The sequence below is a fragment of the Ornithorhynchus anatinus genome, chromosome 2 (genome assembly GCF_004115215.2).
Source record: "Ornithorhynchus anatinus isolate Pmale09 chromosome 2, mOrnAna1.pri.v4, whole genome shotgun sequence".
Taxonomy (NCBI): domain Eukaryota; kingdom Metazoa; phylum Chordata; class Mammalia; order Monotremata; family Ornithorhynchidae; genus Ornithorhynchus; species Ornithorhynchus anatinus.
In genome coordinates, this window is record NC_041729.1 from 165,049,210 (window position 1) to 165,066,048 (window position 16,839).

Below are 16,839 nucleotides of genomic sequence, written 5' to 3' on the forward strand. Positions count from 1 at the left end.
GTTTATTTACCTTTTCTTCTCCATCGATTATATTTATTGAGCTTGTCCTGGGTGCAGAATACTGTACTGAGCGCATAGGAGAATACAGTACAAGAGAATTGGTAGTCACGGTCCCCGCTCACAAGGAATTTTACAATATAGGGGGTGGTGACGGATGTTAATATGAATGAATAAATTACGGATACCAACATAAGCGCTTCAGGGCTGAGTGGTGTGACCTGAAGGAGCAAAGGAAATATCAAAGAAGCCGCACAGCGTAGCGGATAGAGCACGGGCCTTGTCGGAAGATCGTGGGTTCTCTAATCCCAGCTCTACCGCTGGTCTGTTTTGTGGCCTTGGGCAAACCACTTCATTTCTCTGTGGCTCAGTTCCCTCATCTGTAAAATGGGGTGAAGATTGTGAGCCCCAGGAAGGACAGGGACTGAGTCCAACCCGATTGGCTGGTATCCACCCCAATCCATTGTACGGTGCCTGAGACATAATAAGCACATAACAAATACCACAGTTATGATCATAATTCTCTGGGCCTCGGTTCCCTCATCTGTAAAATGGGGATTAAAACTGTGAACCCCATGTGGGACAGAAACTGTGTCCAACGTGGTTATGTTGTATCTACCCCAGTGCTTAGGACAGTGCCTGGGACATAGTAAGTGCTTAACAAATACCTTTATTAGTACTATTATCGTTATTATTATTGTTACCAATAATTGTTATGATAATTATTACCACCACCCACCAACCACAACCACTAACAGCTTGTGGGTCTCCTCACTGCCTCGCTCTCTTCACTGTTCAAGATACAGCTTGGAGAAACAGCGTGGCTCAGTGGAAAGAGCCCGGGGCTTGGGAGTCAGAGGTCATGGGTTCGAAACCCAGCTCTGCCCCTTGTCAGCTGTGTGACTGTGGGCAAGTCACTTGGCTTCTCGGTGCCTCGGTTCCCTCATCTGTAAAATGGGGATGAAGACTGTGAGCCTCACGTGGGACGACCTGATCACCCTGTATCTACTCCGGCGCTTAGAACGGTGCTCGGCACACAGTAAGCGCTTCACGAGTACCAACATCATTATTATTATTAAATATAGCGGAGGAAATAGTAGGAGTGGGCTGTTTATTGAACATCCTCTGTGTGTCATACGTCGTCCCGAGCACTTGGGAAATCCCAACAGGCTAACAATAAATGTTTCTGGACAGACGCTGAGTTCTTGTCTCTGACACGAAGGCATTCTTTCTCCCGCCACATTTTCAGGTTACTTAAACGACCACGACGCTGTTACGAAGGCGATCCAGGAGGCTCGGCAGATGAAGGAGCAGCTTCGGAGAGAACAACAGGTCCTCGACGGCAAGGTGGCCATGGTGAACACCTTGGGGCTCAATAACTGCAGGACGGAAAAGGTCAGTCCCCAAGACCATCTCTCTGGAAGCCGCTTGGGTAGTTTAGTCACCCCGTGACGATTCTCTTCTTCCCACCCATCCCCCCCCCCCCGCCTCCCCTCGCTCACCCTACATTCAACGTGCGAATTGTTCGTTTGTACGTTTCCCTCTCCGCGGACTACGGGAGAAACAGCGTGGCCAAGTGGAAGGAGCCCCGGACTGAGAGTCAGAGGACCTGGATTCTAATCCCGGCTCCGCCGTTCTTCACCCGGGCGACTTAGGGCGAGTCATTTAACTTCTCTGTGCCTCAGTTCCCTCGTCTGTAAAATGTGGGTCCAATCCCCGTTCTCACTCCTACTTGACTGGGAGCCCCATGTGGGACCTGATTAGTGGAAAGAATACAGGCTCGGAAGTCAGAGGTCGTGGGTTCTAAACCCGGCTTCACCGTTTATCAGCTGTGTGCCTTCAGGCAAGTCATTTAACTTCTCTGTGCCTCAGTTACCTCATCGGTAAAATGGAGATTAAGACTGTGAGCCCTTTGTGGCATCTGATTACCTTGTTCATCCTTTCATTCAATAGTATTTATTGAGCGCTTACTATGTGCAGAGCACTGTACTAAGCGCTTGGAACGGACAATCCGGCAACAGATACAGTCCCTGCCCATTGATGGGCTTTCGGTCTAGTCGGGGGAGACGGACGGACAAAAACAATAGCAATAAGTAGAATCAAGGGGATGGACATCTCATTAACAAAATAAATAGGGTAATAACAAAATAAATAGGGTAATAGGATCTTGGGCATGTCACCGCAGTTCTCTATGCCTCAGTTCCTTCTGCTGTAAAATGGGAAGAAGAGTATGAGCCCCGTGTGGGATCGTGTCCCACTTGATTAAATTGTATCTACCCCGGTGCTTACAACAGTGCTTGGCACGTAGTAAGCACTTAACAAATACCATCATTATCATTATTATTATCTACCCCAGCACTTAGAATGACAGCTCTTATATGCCAAAATTATTATTATTATCATTACCAGGAAAGATTAATGAACGAAGAGGGTGTTAAATCATCTTCCAAACTTTGAGAACTACTCATTCTTTTCAAAAGAAAAAAAAAATTTGGCTTTTGTTAAGCGCGTACTAGGTGTTAGGCACCGCGGTAAGCGCTGGGAAAGATACAGGATGATCAGGCCAGACAGTCCCTGGGCTCATAGTCTAAGTAGGCAGAAGAACAGGTATTGAATCCCCATTTTAAATCTGAGGAAACTGAGGCCTAGAGAAGTGAGGTGACTTGCCCAGGGTCACGCAGCAGGCAGGTGGTGGACCCGGGATTAGAACCCACGTCCTCTGATTCCCAGGCCCTTTGTCTTTCCGCTAGGACCCGCCGCTCCTTACCAGCCAAAGTGTAGTAAAACCAGGTTATTTTTCAAATATCCGGTTCCGGGTGAAAATTTTGCCTTAAAGAAATGCTTCCTTGTGTGGGGAGATGAGCTGAATTTGGGGAAGATTGAAAACGTTTAAGAAACATAAACTTAGCCAGTACTCTGACTCAGCTTCTGATAATTTTGTCTTCTAAGAAGGCTGTCAGGTTATGAGGATGTTTCATCGTTCTTGCAATGCTTGTCAAATCGAATGACTGCAAAATTAGATTATCTGGCACAAGAACCACCCAATCATTTTTCTCATGATTTAGAAGCCCAAGAACCTGTCTATCGTCATCGTCGTCATCATAGTTATAATTACGGTACTTGTTAAGTGCTTACTACGTGCCAAGCACTGTTCTAAACACCGGGGTAGATACAATTTAACCAAGTTGGACGCAGTCCCACGTGGGGCTCATACTCTTCTCCCCATTTTACAGCAGAGGGAACCGAGGCTTAGAGAACTGCGGTGACCTGCCCAAGGTCACACAGCAGATACGTCGTGGAGCCAGCGCTGGAAGAGTAGAATATTTTGGTATTTGTTAAGCACTCACTATGGGCCAGACCCTCTACTAAGCCCTGGGGTAGATACGAGTTTATCAGGTTGGACACGGATCGCGTCCCGCGAAGCGCTCACAGTATAAATCCCCATTTTACAGAGGGGATCACGGAGGCCTAGAGAATGATGATTGTATCAGTTATTACGGTATTTATTAAGCACTTAACTCTGTGCCAGGAACCGAACCAAGTGCTGAGGTGGACCCAAGCGAATCGGATTGGAGAAGGGAAATGACTTGACCGAGGTCACCCAGGTCCTCCTGACTCCCGGGCCCCTGCTCTAATCCACTAGGCCACGCCGCTTCCCCACCTCCCCTCCGCCCAGTCGGAGAGTTAGAGGAGCAGTTGCAGGAGAGAAGAGTCCAAATGATCGGCTACTTAGCAGTCGCTTGAAAGCGAATCATCGCGGGAAGCTTCCGAGTCCAACAGTACTGTCCAGGACGAGCAGATTGCAAATTTGGATTGGGTTCCGGTTTCCCTGGGTCGTGATGGAGTTTGATCGATAAGCTGGCGGAAACCAACCACCCGGGTGATTAATGAATGTTAAACGTACACGGGAGTCCGTCCCTACTGTACTGAGCGGCCGGGGCAAAGAGGAGCTCAGACCTAAGCCCGGAGGACGCGGGCGTGCCCAACGCGACGCTCGGCCCCGTGTCGGCCCGGGGATCGGGCGAGTCGCCGCCGGCTGTAAGGAGCCGCGCACATCCGGCACGGAGGAATTTAGCCGCACGCGTTTCAACCTCCTCGAGAGAGCGCTCCAGCCGAAATCCCTCCCCTCCCCTCCCCGGGCAGGAAGGAATTTAACACCCCGCCAGATGCTAATGCGAAGTGACTGAAGCTATTCCTCGCGAGCCCGGCTAAATCGCCGTTATTTGTTCAGCGTGTCCGATTCGGCCGCGGATACAGCAGTTGGTCGCGTTCAGAAAGCATCTGTACCCTTTCTTTAGTTTTCTGGTTTTCTTAACTTCCCCAGAGCAGATGCGGTCCTCGCTCATCCCGTCCTCCACTCCGGGTGCGGGCTGGGAATCGGCAAACCTTCGATCGATCGGATTTATCGAGCGAGCGCGGCGCGCGGGGCACTGGGCTAAGTCTTGGGAGACGACGATAGAATAATAAACGGACGGGTTCCCTGCCCACAATCAGTTTACAGTCTAGAGAGGCGGCGTGGCTAAGTGGAAAGAGCCCGGGCTTGGGAGTCAGGGGTCGTGGGTTCTAATCCCGCCGCCGCCACTCGTCTGCTGTGTGACTTCGAGCAAGCACTTCATTTCTCTGGGCCCAAGTTCCCTCGTGTGTAAAATGGGGATTAAGACTGTGAGCCCCACGTGGGACAACCTGATGACCTTGTATCTACCCCAGCGCTTAGACCACTACCTGAGCAGCGTGGCTACGTGGAAAGAGCACGGGCTTGGAAGTCAGAGGACGTGGGTTCGAATCCCTGCCCTGCCACTTGTCAGCTGTGTGACTGTGGGCGAGTCACTTCACTTTTCTGGGCCTCAGTTACCTCATCTGGAAAATGGGGATTAAGACTGTGAGCCTCGCGTGGGACAACCTGATGCCCCTGTATCTCCCCCAGCGCTTAGAACAGTGCTCTGCACATAGTAAGCGCTTAACAAATACCAACATTATTATTATTATTATTACTTGGCACATGGTAAGCGCTTAAGAAATAATAAAAATGTTAATAATGTTGGTATTTGTTAAGCGCTTACTATGTGCAGAGCACTATAAGAAATACCATCATTATTATTATTTGAGGGGGAGAAATACATTGATAGGAAGATAGAGGTGACAGATATGGACAGAAATGCCGTGGGATTGGGAAGGGGGATAACTAAAGGAAGCAAGTCCTTCTGGACAGGAAGCCTTCATCATTTATTCCATCGTACTTATTGAGCACTCGCGGTGTGGAGAGCACGGTACTAAACGCTTGATCCTGATGATAATAATGACGGTAATGATAACTGTGGTACTTGTTAAGCGCTCACTCTTTCCGGGCACCGTACTAAGTTCTGGGGTAGATACAGGCAAAGCGGGCTGGACGTGGTCCCTGTATCCCATGAGGCTCACGGTCTCGATCCCCATTTTACAGATGAGGGAAATGAGGCCCGGAGAAGTGAAGTGACTTGCCCAAGATCACACAGCAGGCAAGTTCTTGCCAAACAGGGCCTTGTGGTTGGATCGGGGAATCCATTTAAAGCATTTCGAGGGTGTTATGTAAATTTGCAGGCCAGAAGCAGCATGCTGTTTAGCTGTGGTTGTAAATCAGTCATTCACGTCAGCCGGGCGATCATTTTGCTGACGGTGCTCGGTGATGGAAATGCAGGAAATGATCGCAGACTCCCTCCCGCCCCCAGACTCTGCAAGTCAATCTGAGAGGCAGTGCGGTCTAGTGGATAGAGCACGGACCTGGGAGTCAGAAGGACCTGGGTTCTAGTCCCGGCCCTTCCGTGTATCTGCTGCGTGACCTTGGGGAAGACATTTTACTTCTCTGGGCTTCACTGACCTCATCTGTAAAAACGTGGATTAAAGACGGCGAGCCCCCTGTGGGACGGGGACAGGTGCCGACCTGGTTACCTCGTATCTATCCCAGTCCTTGGAACGGTGACTGTGAGGCCGTTGTTGGGCAGGGATCGTCTCTATCCGTCGGCGAATTGTACCTTCCTAACTCTTAGGAAAGTGCTCTGCACGCAGTAAGCGCTCAGTAAATACGATTGACTGAATGAGCGACTGGCATAGAGAAGCCGCGTGGCTCAGTGGAAAGAGCCCGGGCTTGGGAGTCCCAGGTCATGGGTTTGAATCTCCACTCCGCCTATTGCCAGCTGTGTGACTTTGGGCCAGTCACTTCACTTCTCTGGGCCTCAGTGACCTTGTCTGTAAAATGGGGATTAAAACTGTGAGCCCCACGTGGCACAACCCGATCCCCTTGTATCCCTCCGGCCCTTAGAACAGTGCTCTGCACAGAGTGAGAGCTTAACAAATACCAACATCATTATTATTCTTATTATGTTGTAAGCGCTTAACAAGGACCATGATTATCATCATTATTCTAGTCCCAGTTCCGCCACTTCTCTGCTTTGTGACCTGGGGCCTCAGTTACCTCATCTATGAAATGGATGTTAGGACCACGAGCCCCACGTGGGACAGGGTCGGTGTCCAACCTGCTCACCTTCTATCCACCCCAGTGCCGGCCCACAGAAAGCGTTAACAGATACCGTAAAAACAAAATCTCCTTTAATTCAGATCAGCTGTTGTTTGAACACATGCCTTCAGGCGGGCCCCGCGGACGCCGGATGGCCTTCGGATTAAGGAACGGGAGGGCGACCGTCTTTATTCATTATTTGCCAATCGTCCAGCACCGCCGAGGAGCCGCTGCCTGGGTCTCCGCCCCGCCGAGTCGATTGTTTCTGGCGATTGACGCTTCCTCCTTGAGTTCTGCGGTTTCAGGGACGTTTCAGGAAGCCGGTACATATGAGCTTGTGGCTTTCCTTTTCATAAGGGAACAGAGGCCGTTACGCGGCGCGGTCGCGGCTAAGAGTAGGGAAGGAGGGGAGTATGGCTATTTACCAAAGCCAGCTGGCGGATACGCAGGGGCGCATTCTGAGGAGGAATCTTCCGCCCCTGACTCCTCCCTCTACGCTTTCTCGGGATCAGATTTCATTTTGCGGCCTGGTGCTGTTGGCCGAATATCAAGATGACATTCGGGAAGCGCTTACTGTCTGCTGAGCGTTGGGGTGGACGCACAGTGAGGAGAACATTTGCGCAGAGAAAAGCTCTGTTCGTTGTTGTAGAGAAGAGCGTGGCACAGTGGAAAGAGCCCGGCCTTGGGAGTCGGAGGTCATGGGTTCGGATGCCGGCTCTGCCACTTGTCAGCTGTGTGACTGTGGGCGAGTCACTTCACTTCTCTGCGCCTCAGTTACCTCATCTGGAAAATGGGGATTAACTGCGAGCCTCCCGTGGGACACCCTGATTCCCCTGTGTCCACCCCAGCGCTTAGAACAGTGCTCGGCACATAGTAAGCGCTTCACAAATACCGACATTACCCTGTATCTCCCCCAGCGCTTAGAACAGTGCTCTGCACATAGTAAGCGCTTAACAGATAGCAACATTATTATTATTATTATTCAAACAATCAATTAAAAGCAGATGCGAGCTTGTTGTGGTCAGAGAATGTGTCTCCCAATCCAGCTGTATCATACTCTCCCAAAAGCTCAGTACAGTGTTCTGCACACAGTTAGCACTCAACAAATACCCTTCACTGATTCATAAGTATTATTATTGTTATTAGTGTATCTGTTAAGCACTTACTATGTACAGTGCTCTGCACACAGTGAGCGCTCAATAAATACGATTGAACAAATGCTATGTGCCAAGCACTGTACTAAGCACTGGAAAGAGCCCGGGCTTGGGAGTCGGAGGTCAGGGGTTCGAATCCCGGCTCTGCCACTTGTCGGCTGTGTGACCGTGGGCGAGTCACTTCACTTCTCTGTGCCTCAGTTACCTCATCTATAAAATGGGGTTAACTGTGAGCCTCACGGGGGACAACCCGATCTCCCCGCATCCCCCCCAGCGCTTAGAACAGTGCTCGGCACGTAGTAAGCGCTTAACAAATCCCGACATTATTATTATTATTATTATTATCATTATTCTCAAAAGGGTCATGTGAGCACTTCCGCTCCTGCCCGCATCCAACTCAGACATCTACTCGTTGAGCGTCCGGTGTACGACGAAAGAGGGTAATCACTAAATAGATCCCTCAGGGCAGGAGGAGAGTTGGGGCCTAATGGTAAGGACCCAGATCAGGGAGTCAGGTGGCCTGGGTTCGAATTCCAGCTCTGCCTCTTGCCCACTTTGGGACCTGGGACAGGTCCCTTAAAGTAGCGAGGGTAGAGCACGGCCCTGGGAGTCCGGAGGCGAAGGGTTCTGATCCTAGTTCCGCGCTTGTTTGCTGTGTGGCCTTGGGCAAGTCATTTCTCTGGGCCTCAGTTCTCTCATCTGTAAAATGGGAGAGAGTGAGCCCCTTGTGAGACAGGGACTGTGTCAGTGCTTGACACAGAGTAAGCTACTAACAAATACCTTTACTATTATGATTTTCCCTTCCCGTACTACTCAGACCTGCCCTGGCTTACATATAAAAGCAGCGTGGCATAGCGTGGCTCGGTGGAAAGAGCCCGGGCTTGGGAATCAGAGGTCATGGGTTCGAACCCCGGCTCTGCCACTTGTCAGCTGGGTGACTGTGGGCGAGTCACTTCACTTCTCTCTGCCTCAGTTACCTCATCTGGAAAATGGGGATTAGCCGTGAGCCTCACGTGGGACGACCCGATGACCCTGGATCTTCCCCAGCGCTGAGAACGGTGCTCTGCACATAGTAAGCGCTTAACAAATACCAACATCATTATTATTATTATAGTGGATAGAGCAGGGGCCTGGGACTCAGAAGGTCACGGGTTCTAATTCCTGCTCCACCACATGTCTGCCGAATGACCTTGGGTAAGTCACTTCACTTCTCTGGGCCTCAGTTCCCTCATTTGTAAAATGGGTATGAAGACTGTGAGCCCCACATGGGACAGGGACCGTGTCCAAGCCCATTTGCTGGTATCCACCCCAGTGCTTAGTACAGCGCCTGGCGCATAGTAAGTGCTAAACAAATACTGTTATTATTATGTAGCCACTTATGCTGGCCTTCAAGACAACAGTAATTATGGTATTTGCGAAGTGCTCACTATGTGCCAAGCCCTGTTCTAAGCACTGGGGTAGATACAAGATAGTCAGGTTGTCCCATATGGGGCTCCAGTCTTCATCCCCATTTTACAGATGAGGTAAATGAGGCCCAGAGAAGTGAAGTGACTTGCCCAAGGTCACCCAGCAGACAAGTGGCGGAGTCGGGATTGGAACCCATGACCTTCTGACTCCCGGGGCCACGCTCTGTCCACTACACCGTGCTGCTTCCCTATTGATGATGATGATAATGTTGCTACTGTGCCAAGTGGGATATTGGTACTGTGCCGAGATATTTAGGATGGCAGCGTTCCTGCACCGCACCGTGGAAGCTCACAGTCTAAGTAGGAGGGAGAAGTTTTTAATCCCCATGTTATAGAGGAGAAACTGAGGCCCAGTGAAGTGACTTGCCCAAGGTCACACTGCAGACAAGTCGTGGAATGGAGATTAGAAGCCAGGTCCTCTGACGCCCAGACCCGGGCTCTTTTCACTAGCCACGCGGCTTCCTAGATCTTATATTGGTCAGAAGGTATCCCATTCAAGGGTCAGCGGTATCAACCTTCGCAGTCGTTCGCCTCAAAAGACGGAGTGAAAATCATTTTTGCCTAAATACGTTTCAATTGAGAGCTTCGAAAAGATTCCTCTTTGCTCTACCTTTCTTGGAAGTGTTTCAGCAGACTCAAGAAGTATGTGTGCCTCCGGTTTCTTGGAAACTCTAGGGTACAGTCTCATTTATAATCGTCATCTCGAGCTAAAGAGAGCTAGATTGGGATTTTCAACCACGGCACCTGTCGCCAGGTTACTCCGACTTTGCATGGGTTCGAATCCCGGCTCGGCCACTTGTCAGCCGTGTGCCTTCGGGCGAGTCACTTAACTTCTCTGTGCCTCAGTTCCCTCATCTGGAAAATGGGGATGAAGACTGTGATTAAGACTGTGAGCCCCACGTGGGACAACCTGATTCCCCTGTGTCTACCCCAGCGCTTAGAACAGTGCTCGGCACGTAGTAAGCGCTTAACAAATGCCAACGTAGATAAATAGGTGGATCAAGAATGAAAAAGCAACTTGGCAGGAGGAGAGCATCAAGGCTCCAGAGAGTCAGCTCTACGACGCTCCGCCACTTCTCAACTGTGTGGCTTTGGGCAGGTCGTTTAACTTCTCCGGGCCTCAGTTACCTCATCCGTAAAATGGGGTTTGAGACGGTGAGCCCCACGTGGGACAACCTGATTACGTTACAATAATGATAATGTTGGTATTTGCTAAGCGCTTACTGTGTGCAGAGCACCGTTCTAAGCGCCGGGGGAGATACAGGGTCGTCGGGTCGTCCCCCGCGAGGCTCACGGTTAATCCCCGTTTTACAGATGAGGTGACTGAGGCCCAGAGAAGTGAAGTGACTCGCCCACAGTCACACGGCTGACGAGTGGCCGAGCCGGGAGTCGAACCCATGACCTATGACTCCGAAGCCCGGGCTCTTTCCACTGAGCCACGCACGTTACATCTAGTCTGGTGCTCAGAACAGTGGTTGGCACAGAGGAATCGCTTAACGAATACCATCGTCATCACTTCGGTCCGCCACTCGCTCGTATTTTTTGAGCGCTTACGGTGTGCAGAGCACTGTACTCGGCTCTACAACAATAGACGGGCACATTCCCTGCCCACAACGAGCTTACAGTCTGGAGGGGGAGACAGACGCGAATGGAAATAAATGAATGACGGATCTGGACGGAAGCGGTGTGGGACTGGGAGGGGGGATGAATGAAGGGGGCGAGTCAGGGCGACACAGAAGAGAGAGGGAGAAGATGGAACTGAGGCACAGAGAAGTTAAGTGACTTGCCCAAAGTCACACAGCTGATAAACGGCAGACCTGGGAGGTGTATTGAGATACATGAGAAACTCTATGAGAAGTGAAGCGACTTCTATGGGAGAAACCATATGAGAGGCGAAGTGGCCCAGAGAAGCGAAACGACTTGCCCCCCGGGCACTCAACAGACATTTGACAGATCCGGGATTAGAACCCAGGTCCCTCTGACTCCCAGGCCTGCGTTCTAAGAGAAGCAGCGCGGCTCAGTGGAAAGAGCCCGGGCTTGGGAGTCAGAGGTCACGGGTTCGACTCCCGGCTCTGCCACTCGTCAGCCGGGTGAGCGTGGGCCAGTCACTTCACTTTTCTGGGCCCCAGTGCCCTCCTCTGTAAAACGGGGATTAACCGTGAGCCTCCCGTGGGACGACCCGACGGCCCCGTACCTCCCCCGGCGCTTAGAACGGTGCTGGGCACATAGTGAGCGCTTAACAAATACCAACATTATTATTAAGAGGGAAGGGGGGCTTAGTCAGGGAAGGCCTCTTGGAGGAGATGGGCCTTCACTAAGACTTGGAAGTGGGGGAGAGTCACTGTGGGATTTGAGGAGGGAGGGCCTTCCGGGCCAGAGGCGGGACGTGGGCAGAGGTCGGGGACCGGATAGACGAGATTGGGTCACACTTGTACGACCCGATGTCATTATCCCAGAGACACTCTCACTACGCCAACTAGAATCCATCCATCATACTTACTGTATGCAGAGCACTGTACGGTGCAGAGCACCGTACTGAGTCCTTGGGAGAGTACACTACAACTGAGTGGGTAGCTGAGAAGTCAGAAGGTCCTGATCCCGGCTCTGCCCCTCGTCTGCTGGCTGACCTTGGATAAGTCACTTCACTTACCTGGGCCTCGGCTACCTCAGCCGGAAAATGGGGCTTGAGATTGTGAGCCCCACCTGGGACAGGGAATGCGTCCAACCCGATTTGCTCGTTTCCACCCCAGCGCTTTGTACAGTGCCTGGCACGTAGTAAGCACGTAATAATAATGTTGGTATTTGTGAAGCGCTTACTGTGGGCAGAGCACCGTTCTAAGCGCTGGGGTAGACGCAGGGGAATCGGGTTGTCCCACGTGGGGCTTACAGTCTTAAACTCCATTTTACAGTTGAGGTCACTGAGGCCCAGAGAAGTGAAGGGACTCGCCCACAGTCACACGGCTGACAAGTGGCAGAGCCGGGATTCGAACCCATGACCTCGCACTCCAAAGCCCGGGCTCTTTCCACTGAGCCACGCTGCTTCACAGAGACCATTGTTATTATCGTTATTATTTCCACTAGAAAAACTCCTTCCACTTAGCTTCTGGTCTTCTGTCTGCCAACTGGTTTACGGTGTGATGTTGGGCAAGTCATTTGACTTCTTAGAGTCTCAGCTTCCTTCCCTGAAGAATGGGAGTAAAATATCTAGACTCCATAATTATAACAACGATAATTATTATTGCATCTGTAAGATACAGAAACAGCACGGCCCCTTGGATAGAGTACGGGCCTGGGAGTCCGCAGGATCCGGGTTCTAATCCCAGCTCCGTCAATTGTCCTCTGTGTGACCTTTGGCAAGTCACTTTGCTGCTCTGAGCCTCAGTTTCCCCCTTTGTAAAATGGAGATTAAGACCGCGAGCCCTTTGCGGGACAGGGACGGTGTCCAAGCCGGTTAACTGTATCAACCCCAGTGCTTACAACAGCGCCTGACACATGGTAAGCGCTTAACAAATCCCATCATTCATTCACTTCTCAGGGTCTCAATTACCTCTTCTGTGAAATGGAGATTAATTCCCTTTCCCTCTGATTTAGACTGAGGTTCATTTGGGACAGTTATTGGATCCAACCTGATTAACTTGTATCTTCCCCAGCACTTGGAACAGAGCTTGGCACAGAGTGAGGACTCTACAGATTATACAGTTATTACTATTAGGGCCTATCACGTTTAAATTTATCCAGATTAATATGAGTCCTTCGAAAATACTTTCTTCCTGTGTGCACATGTTCCTCTCAAATGCAGGAGGATACACGAAGGGTCTCCCAGGTACACTGGATGTTTCGTTAAGGAAGGGCCAGAGCACGCGTGAGCTGCCTAGGAGGGACATATTACATCTCATGCTATTTTAAACCTGTAGAGCAGTTGGAATTCCCAGCCTGATTTTCTGTGGGATAGGGGAAGATAATCATTAATAATGATAATACCGACTGAACGTGCTAAGTGCTCACTATGTGTCGAGGACTGTTCTGAGCACCAGGGGAGATACAAGCTAATCGGGTTGGGCCCAGTCCCTGTCCCACGTGGGGCTCACAGTCTTCACCCCCATTTTACAGGTGAGGTAACTGAGGCCCAGCAAAGTTAAGCGACTTGCCCAAGGTCGTCAAACAGCGGCGCAGCCGGGATCAGAATCCAGGTCTTTCTGACTCCCGGACCTGGGCTCTATCCACTAGACCAGCCGTTTTACCCGTCGGGAAACTGAGATCTGGAGACATTAAGCGATGCGAAGCGTTCATTTTGGCAGAGATTCTTTCATTCGGTCATATTTATTGAGCGCTTACCGCGTGCCAAGCACTGTACTAAGCACTTAGGAGAGGACAGTCTAACAACAGACAGGCACGTTCTCCGCCCACAACGAGCTCACAGCGTAGAGATGGGATTAGGACCCGGGTCATCCAATTCCAACACCTGGGATCTTCCACTACCCTCCCACCCGTCTCCAGTCTGGCTCGCAGAATTCCACGTGCAGACCCTTTGCTTACATGGACGATTTTACCATTGGTGGCAGCCGCAGGCGTGGAAGAGTTGGTTGTGACGCAGGCCAGAAAATCAGCCCCCAAAAAAGTGAGTGATGAATAACGATTTCTTAAGGAATGAGGCCATTTCCTCCTTTAATCATCCCGATATATCCGGCCTAGAAAAGGCTCTGACATTTACTCGCTGGTTGAATTTTGGGCCCCAGCTCTTTTATTCCTCCAACATTTGAGAACACGAAGTCTGAAGTTTCCTTTCCTCCCACTCCCACCTACTCTCTCTCCCCTCCCTCAATTTCCCCGCTTAACGGAGTGCCAGACGGGAAATGACAGCGACCGATATTGACTCAATGTAGACGTTTCGTAATGAAACAAAAAAAATCGCGTGTCAGGTTCTGTGCTGGTTACAAATGGCAGCGAGCGTATCGGATGGCGGCCGCGTAATAATTCCCCATCCATCATTTTCCCCTGATGCCTCACTGATCTCCTGATGGATCGTGCTAACTGTGTTAACTCCTAAGAAACTGAAGTTATCTACTGAACTCAGCTGTACTTTGTCATCGCTCTACCCTTGAGGTAAAGAGGGAGGATGAGACCGTCTGCTGTAGACTCCAGACTATTCATTTATGTTCATACACATATACTGTGTCACTCTCGGGAGAGTTTCCCGTCCTCTACCAGTCTCGGCTACGGGAGGGAGAGTCAAGCAGAGGCCCGTCCGGAGCGTGGCTCAGTGGAAAGAGCCCGGGGCTTTGGAGTCAGAGGGCATGGGTTCGAATCCCGGCTCCGCCACTTGCCGGCTGTGTGACTGTGGGCGAGTCACTTCACTTCTCTGGGCCTCAGTTACCTCATCTGTAAAATGGGGATTAAGACTGTGAGCCCCGCGTGGGGCAACCTGATTCTACCCCAGCGCTTAGAACGGTGCTCTGCACATAGTAAGCGCTTAACGAATGCCAACCTTATCGTCCCGAGCTTGGCCAGTGGCTAGCGAGCGGCAGGCCGTCGGCTACAAGCCAAAACTCACCTCTGCCGGGCAGCAGCGGCGGGGGCGAGATTCGAGGGTGGAGACTCGAGTTTACTGCGCGGAAGTGAACCGCTTCTGGATTTTTCCCAAGAAAACTCTGTGGATCCACTACCGGAACAATTGCAGAATGGAGAGCGGGGCCTTCTGGGAGAGATGCGTCCGTGGTGTCGCTCTGGGTCGGAGACGACTCGACAAGCCTAAGACAAGACTATATACTATACTATCGATCCATTCATTCATTCAGTGGTATTTATTGAGCACTTACTATGTGCAGAGCACTGTACTAAGCGCTTGGAATGGACAAATCGGTAACAGAGACAGTCCCTACCCTCTGACGGGCTCACGGTCTAATCGGGGGAGACGGACGGACGAGAACGATAACGATAAATAGAATCGAGGGGCGGAACGTCTCATTAAAACAATAGCAGATAAATAGAATTAAGGCGATGTACATTCCATTAACAAAATAAATAGGGTGAGGAAGGTATATCCAGTCGAGCGGACGGATACGGTGCCGAGGGGAGGGGAAGGGAGAGGGGGAGGAGCGGAGGGAAAGGGGGGAGAACAGGGTTTAGCTATGGAGAGGTGAAGGGCGGCGGTAGAGGGAGAAGGGGAGCTCAGTCTGGGAAGGCCTCTTGGAGGACCTTGATATCATTTATATCAGTTATAAATTTATTAGACCATTTATATCAGTGTCTGTTTCCCACTCCAGGCTGTAAGCTCAATTCATTCATTGATTCATTCAATTGTATTTATTGGGCACTTACTGTAGGCAAAACACTGGGAGAGTACAATATAACACACATTCACTGTGCACAGGGAACGCGTCTTCCCACTCTATTATATAGTCCTCTCCCAAGCATTTAGTACAGTGCTCTGCCCCCCGGGAGGCGCTCGATAAATACAATTGATTGATAGACTGTAAGTTCCTTGTGGGCAGGGAACGGGTTGATCGACCCTGTTGTGTTATACTCTCCCTAACGCTTAGGTCGGTGCTCTTCACAAGGTAAGCGCTCAATAAATACGATTGATTGATAGACTGTAAGCTCAGCGTGGGCAGAAAGCCTGTCGACCGACTCTGTTAGATCGTACTCTCTCAAGCGCTTAGTACACTGGTCTGCCGGCATTAAGCACCCGATGAATGACGACGATTGACCAAGGCATCCGCTTTAAAAGCGTTTTTAAAAGCAGAAAACGGGAACTCAAGTCATTCACTTTCAAGAAAGATACTGGAAATCGGGAGAAAGGATTTTTTTTCGTCTCCCGGGTTGACCCTTTTCTTCGAATGAAATATGACGGTAAATCGGCCAGAGTGACCCAATACGGAAGGAACTAACTGTGGATAAAAGAACAAGAGTGAGGGAGCCTAAGTGGACTTTCTAGAAACGGAAGCCACTGCAGCAGTAACGCTAATGCCTTCGATTTATGTAACGTTTTTATTTTTCCGTGGACTTTTTCTACGGGTCATCTCATCCGAAGCTCACGATAACTCTTCGTGGTAGGCGGGATCAGGTAGGATTATCCCTTTGCAACATATGGGGCCTTCCCCAACTAGACCCTCATTTCCTCATCTCCCCCTCCCTCCTGCGTCGCCCTGACTGACTCCCTTTGGTCTTCCCCCCTCCCGGCTCCACACCACTTATGTCCAGATCCAGAATGTATTTATTCATATTAATGTCCGTCTCCCACTCTAGACTGAAAGCCCGCTGTGGGCAGGGAATGTCTTCTATATCGTCGGGTTAAACTCTCCCGAGAGTTAGTACAGTGCTCTGCAAAGAATGGGCTCATTAACTACGATTGAGTGATTGAAAAACAGTGACATTGGGATAGATGCAAGGAGATTAGGCCTCAGTTCCCTCATCTGTAAAATGGGGATTGAGACGGTGAAGCCCACATGGGACGGGGACTGTGTCCAACTTGATTTGCTTTCATCCACCCCAGCACTTAGCACAGTGCCTGGCACAATGTAAGCACTTAACAAATACCGTCATTATTAGTTTGCGTCCCACACCGGATTCCCAGGCCAAGGTGAAGGGACGGGAGGAATCTTAATCTCATTTTTACAGACGATGAGACCGAGGCACAGAGGGGTTGACTGAGATCACCCAGAGGGTTTCTGACTGGGACAGGATTAGAACCTTCATTCTTCTACTCTTTACTCTTCTGAATTCCAAATCCAGG

The 16,839-nt window shown here is 50.5% G+C and overlaps 1 protein-coding gene across 4 annotated transcripts in view; it reads left to right on the top strand.

Annotated features, from left to right (window-relative positions):
• The window catches only part of SOX5 (SRY-box transcription factor 5), a 490,387-nt gene that overhangs the window by 441,364 nt on the left and 32,184 nt on the right, over positions 1 to 16,839 (top strand). For all 4 annotated transcript variants that reach the window (XM_029058134.2, XM_029058136.2, XM_029058133.1 and 1 more), the window contains one exon: positions 1,247 to 1,392. In XM_029058134.2, the coding sequence (XP_028913967.1) occupies positions 1,247 to 1,392 (146 nt within the window). The remainder of the gene's footprint in view (positions 1 to 1,246; positions 1,393 to 16,839) is intronic.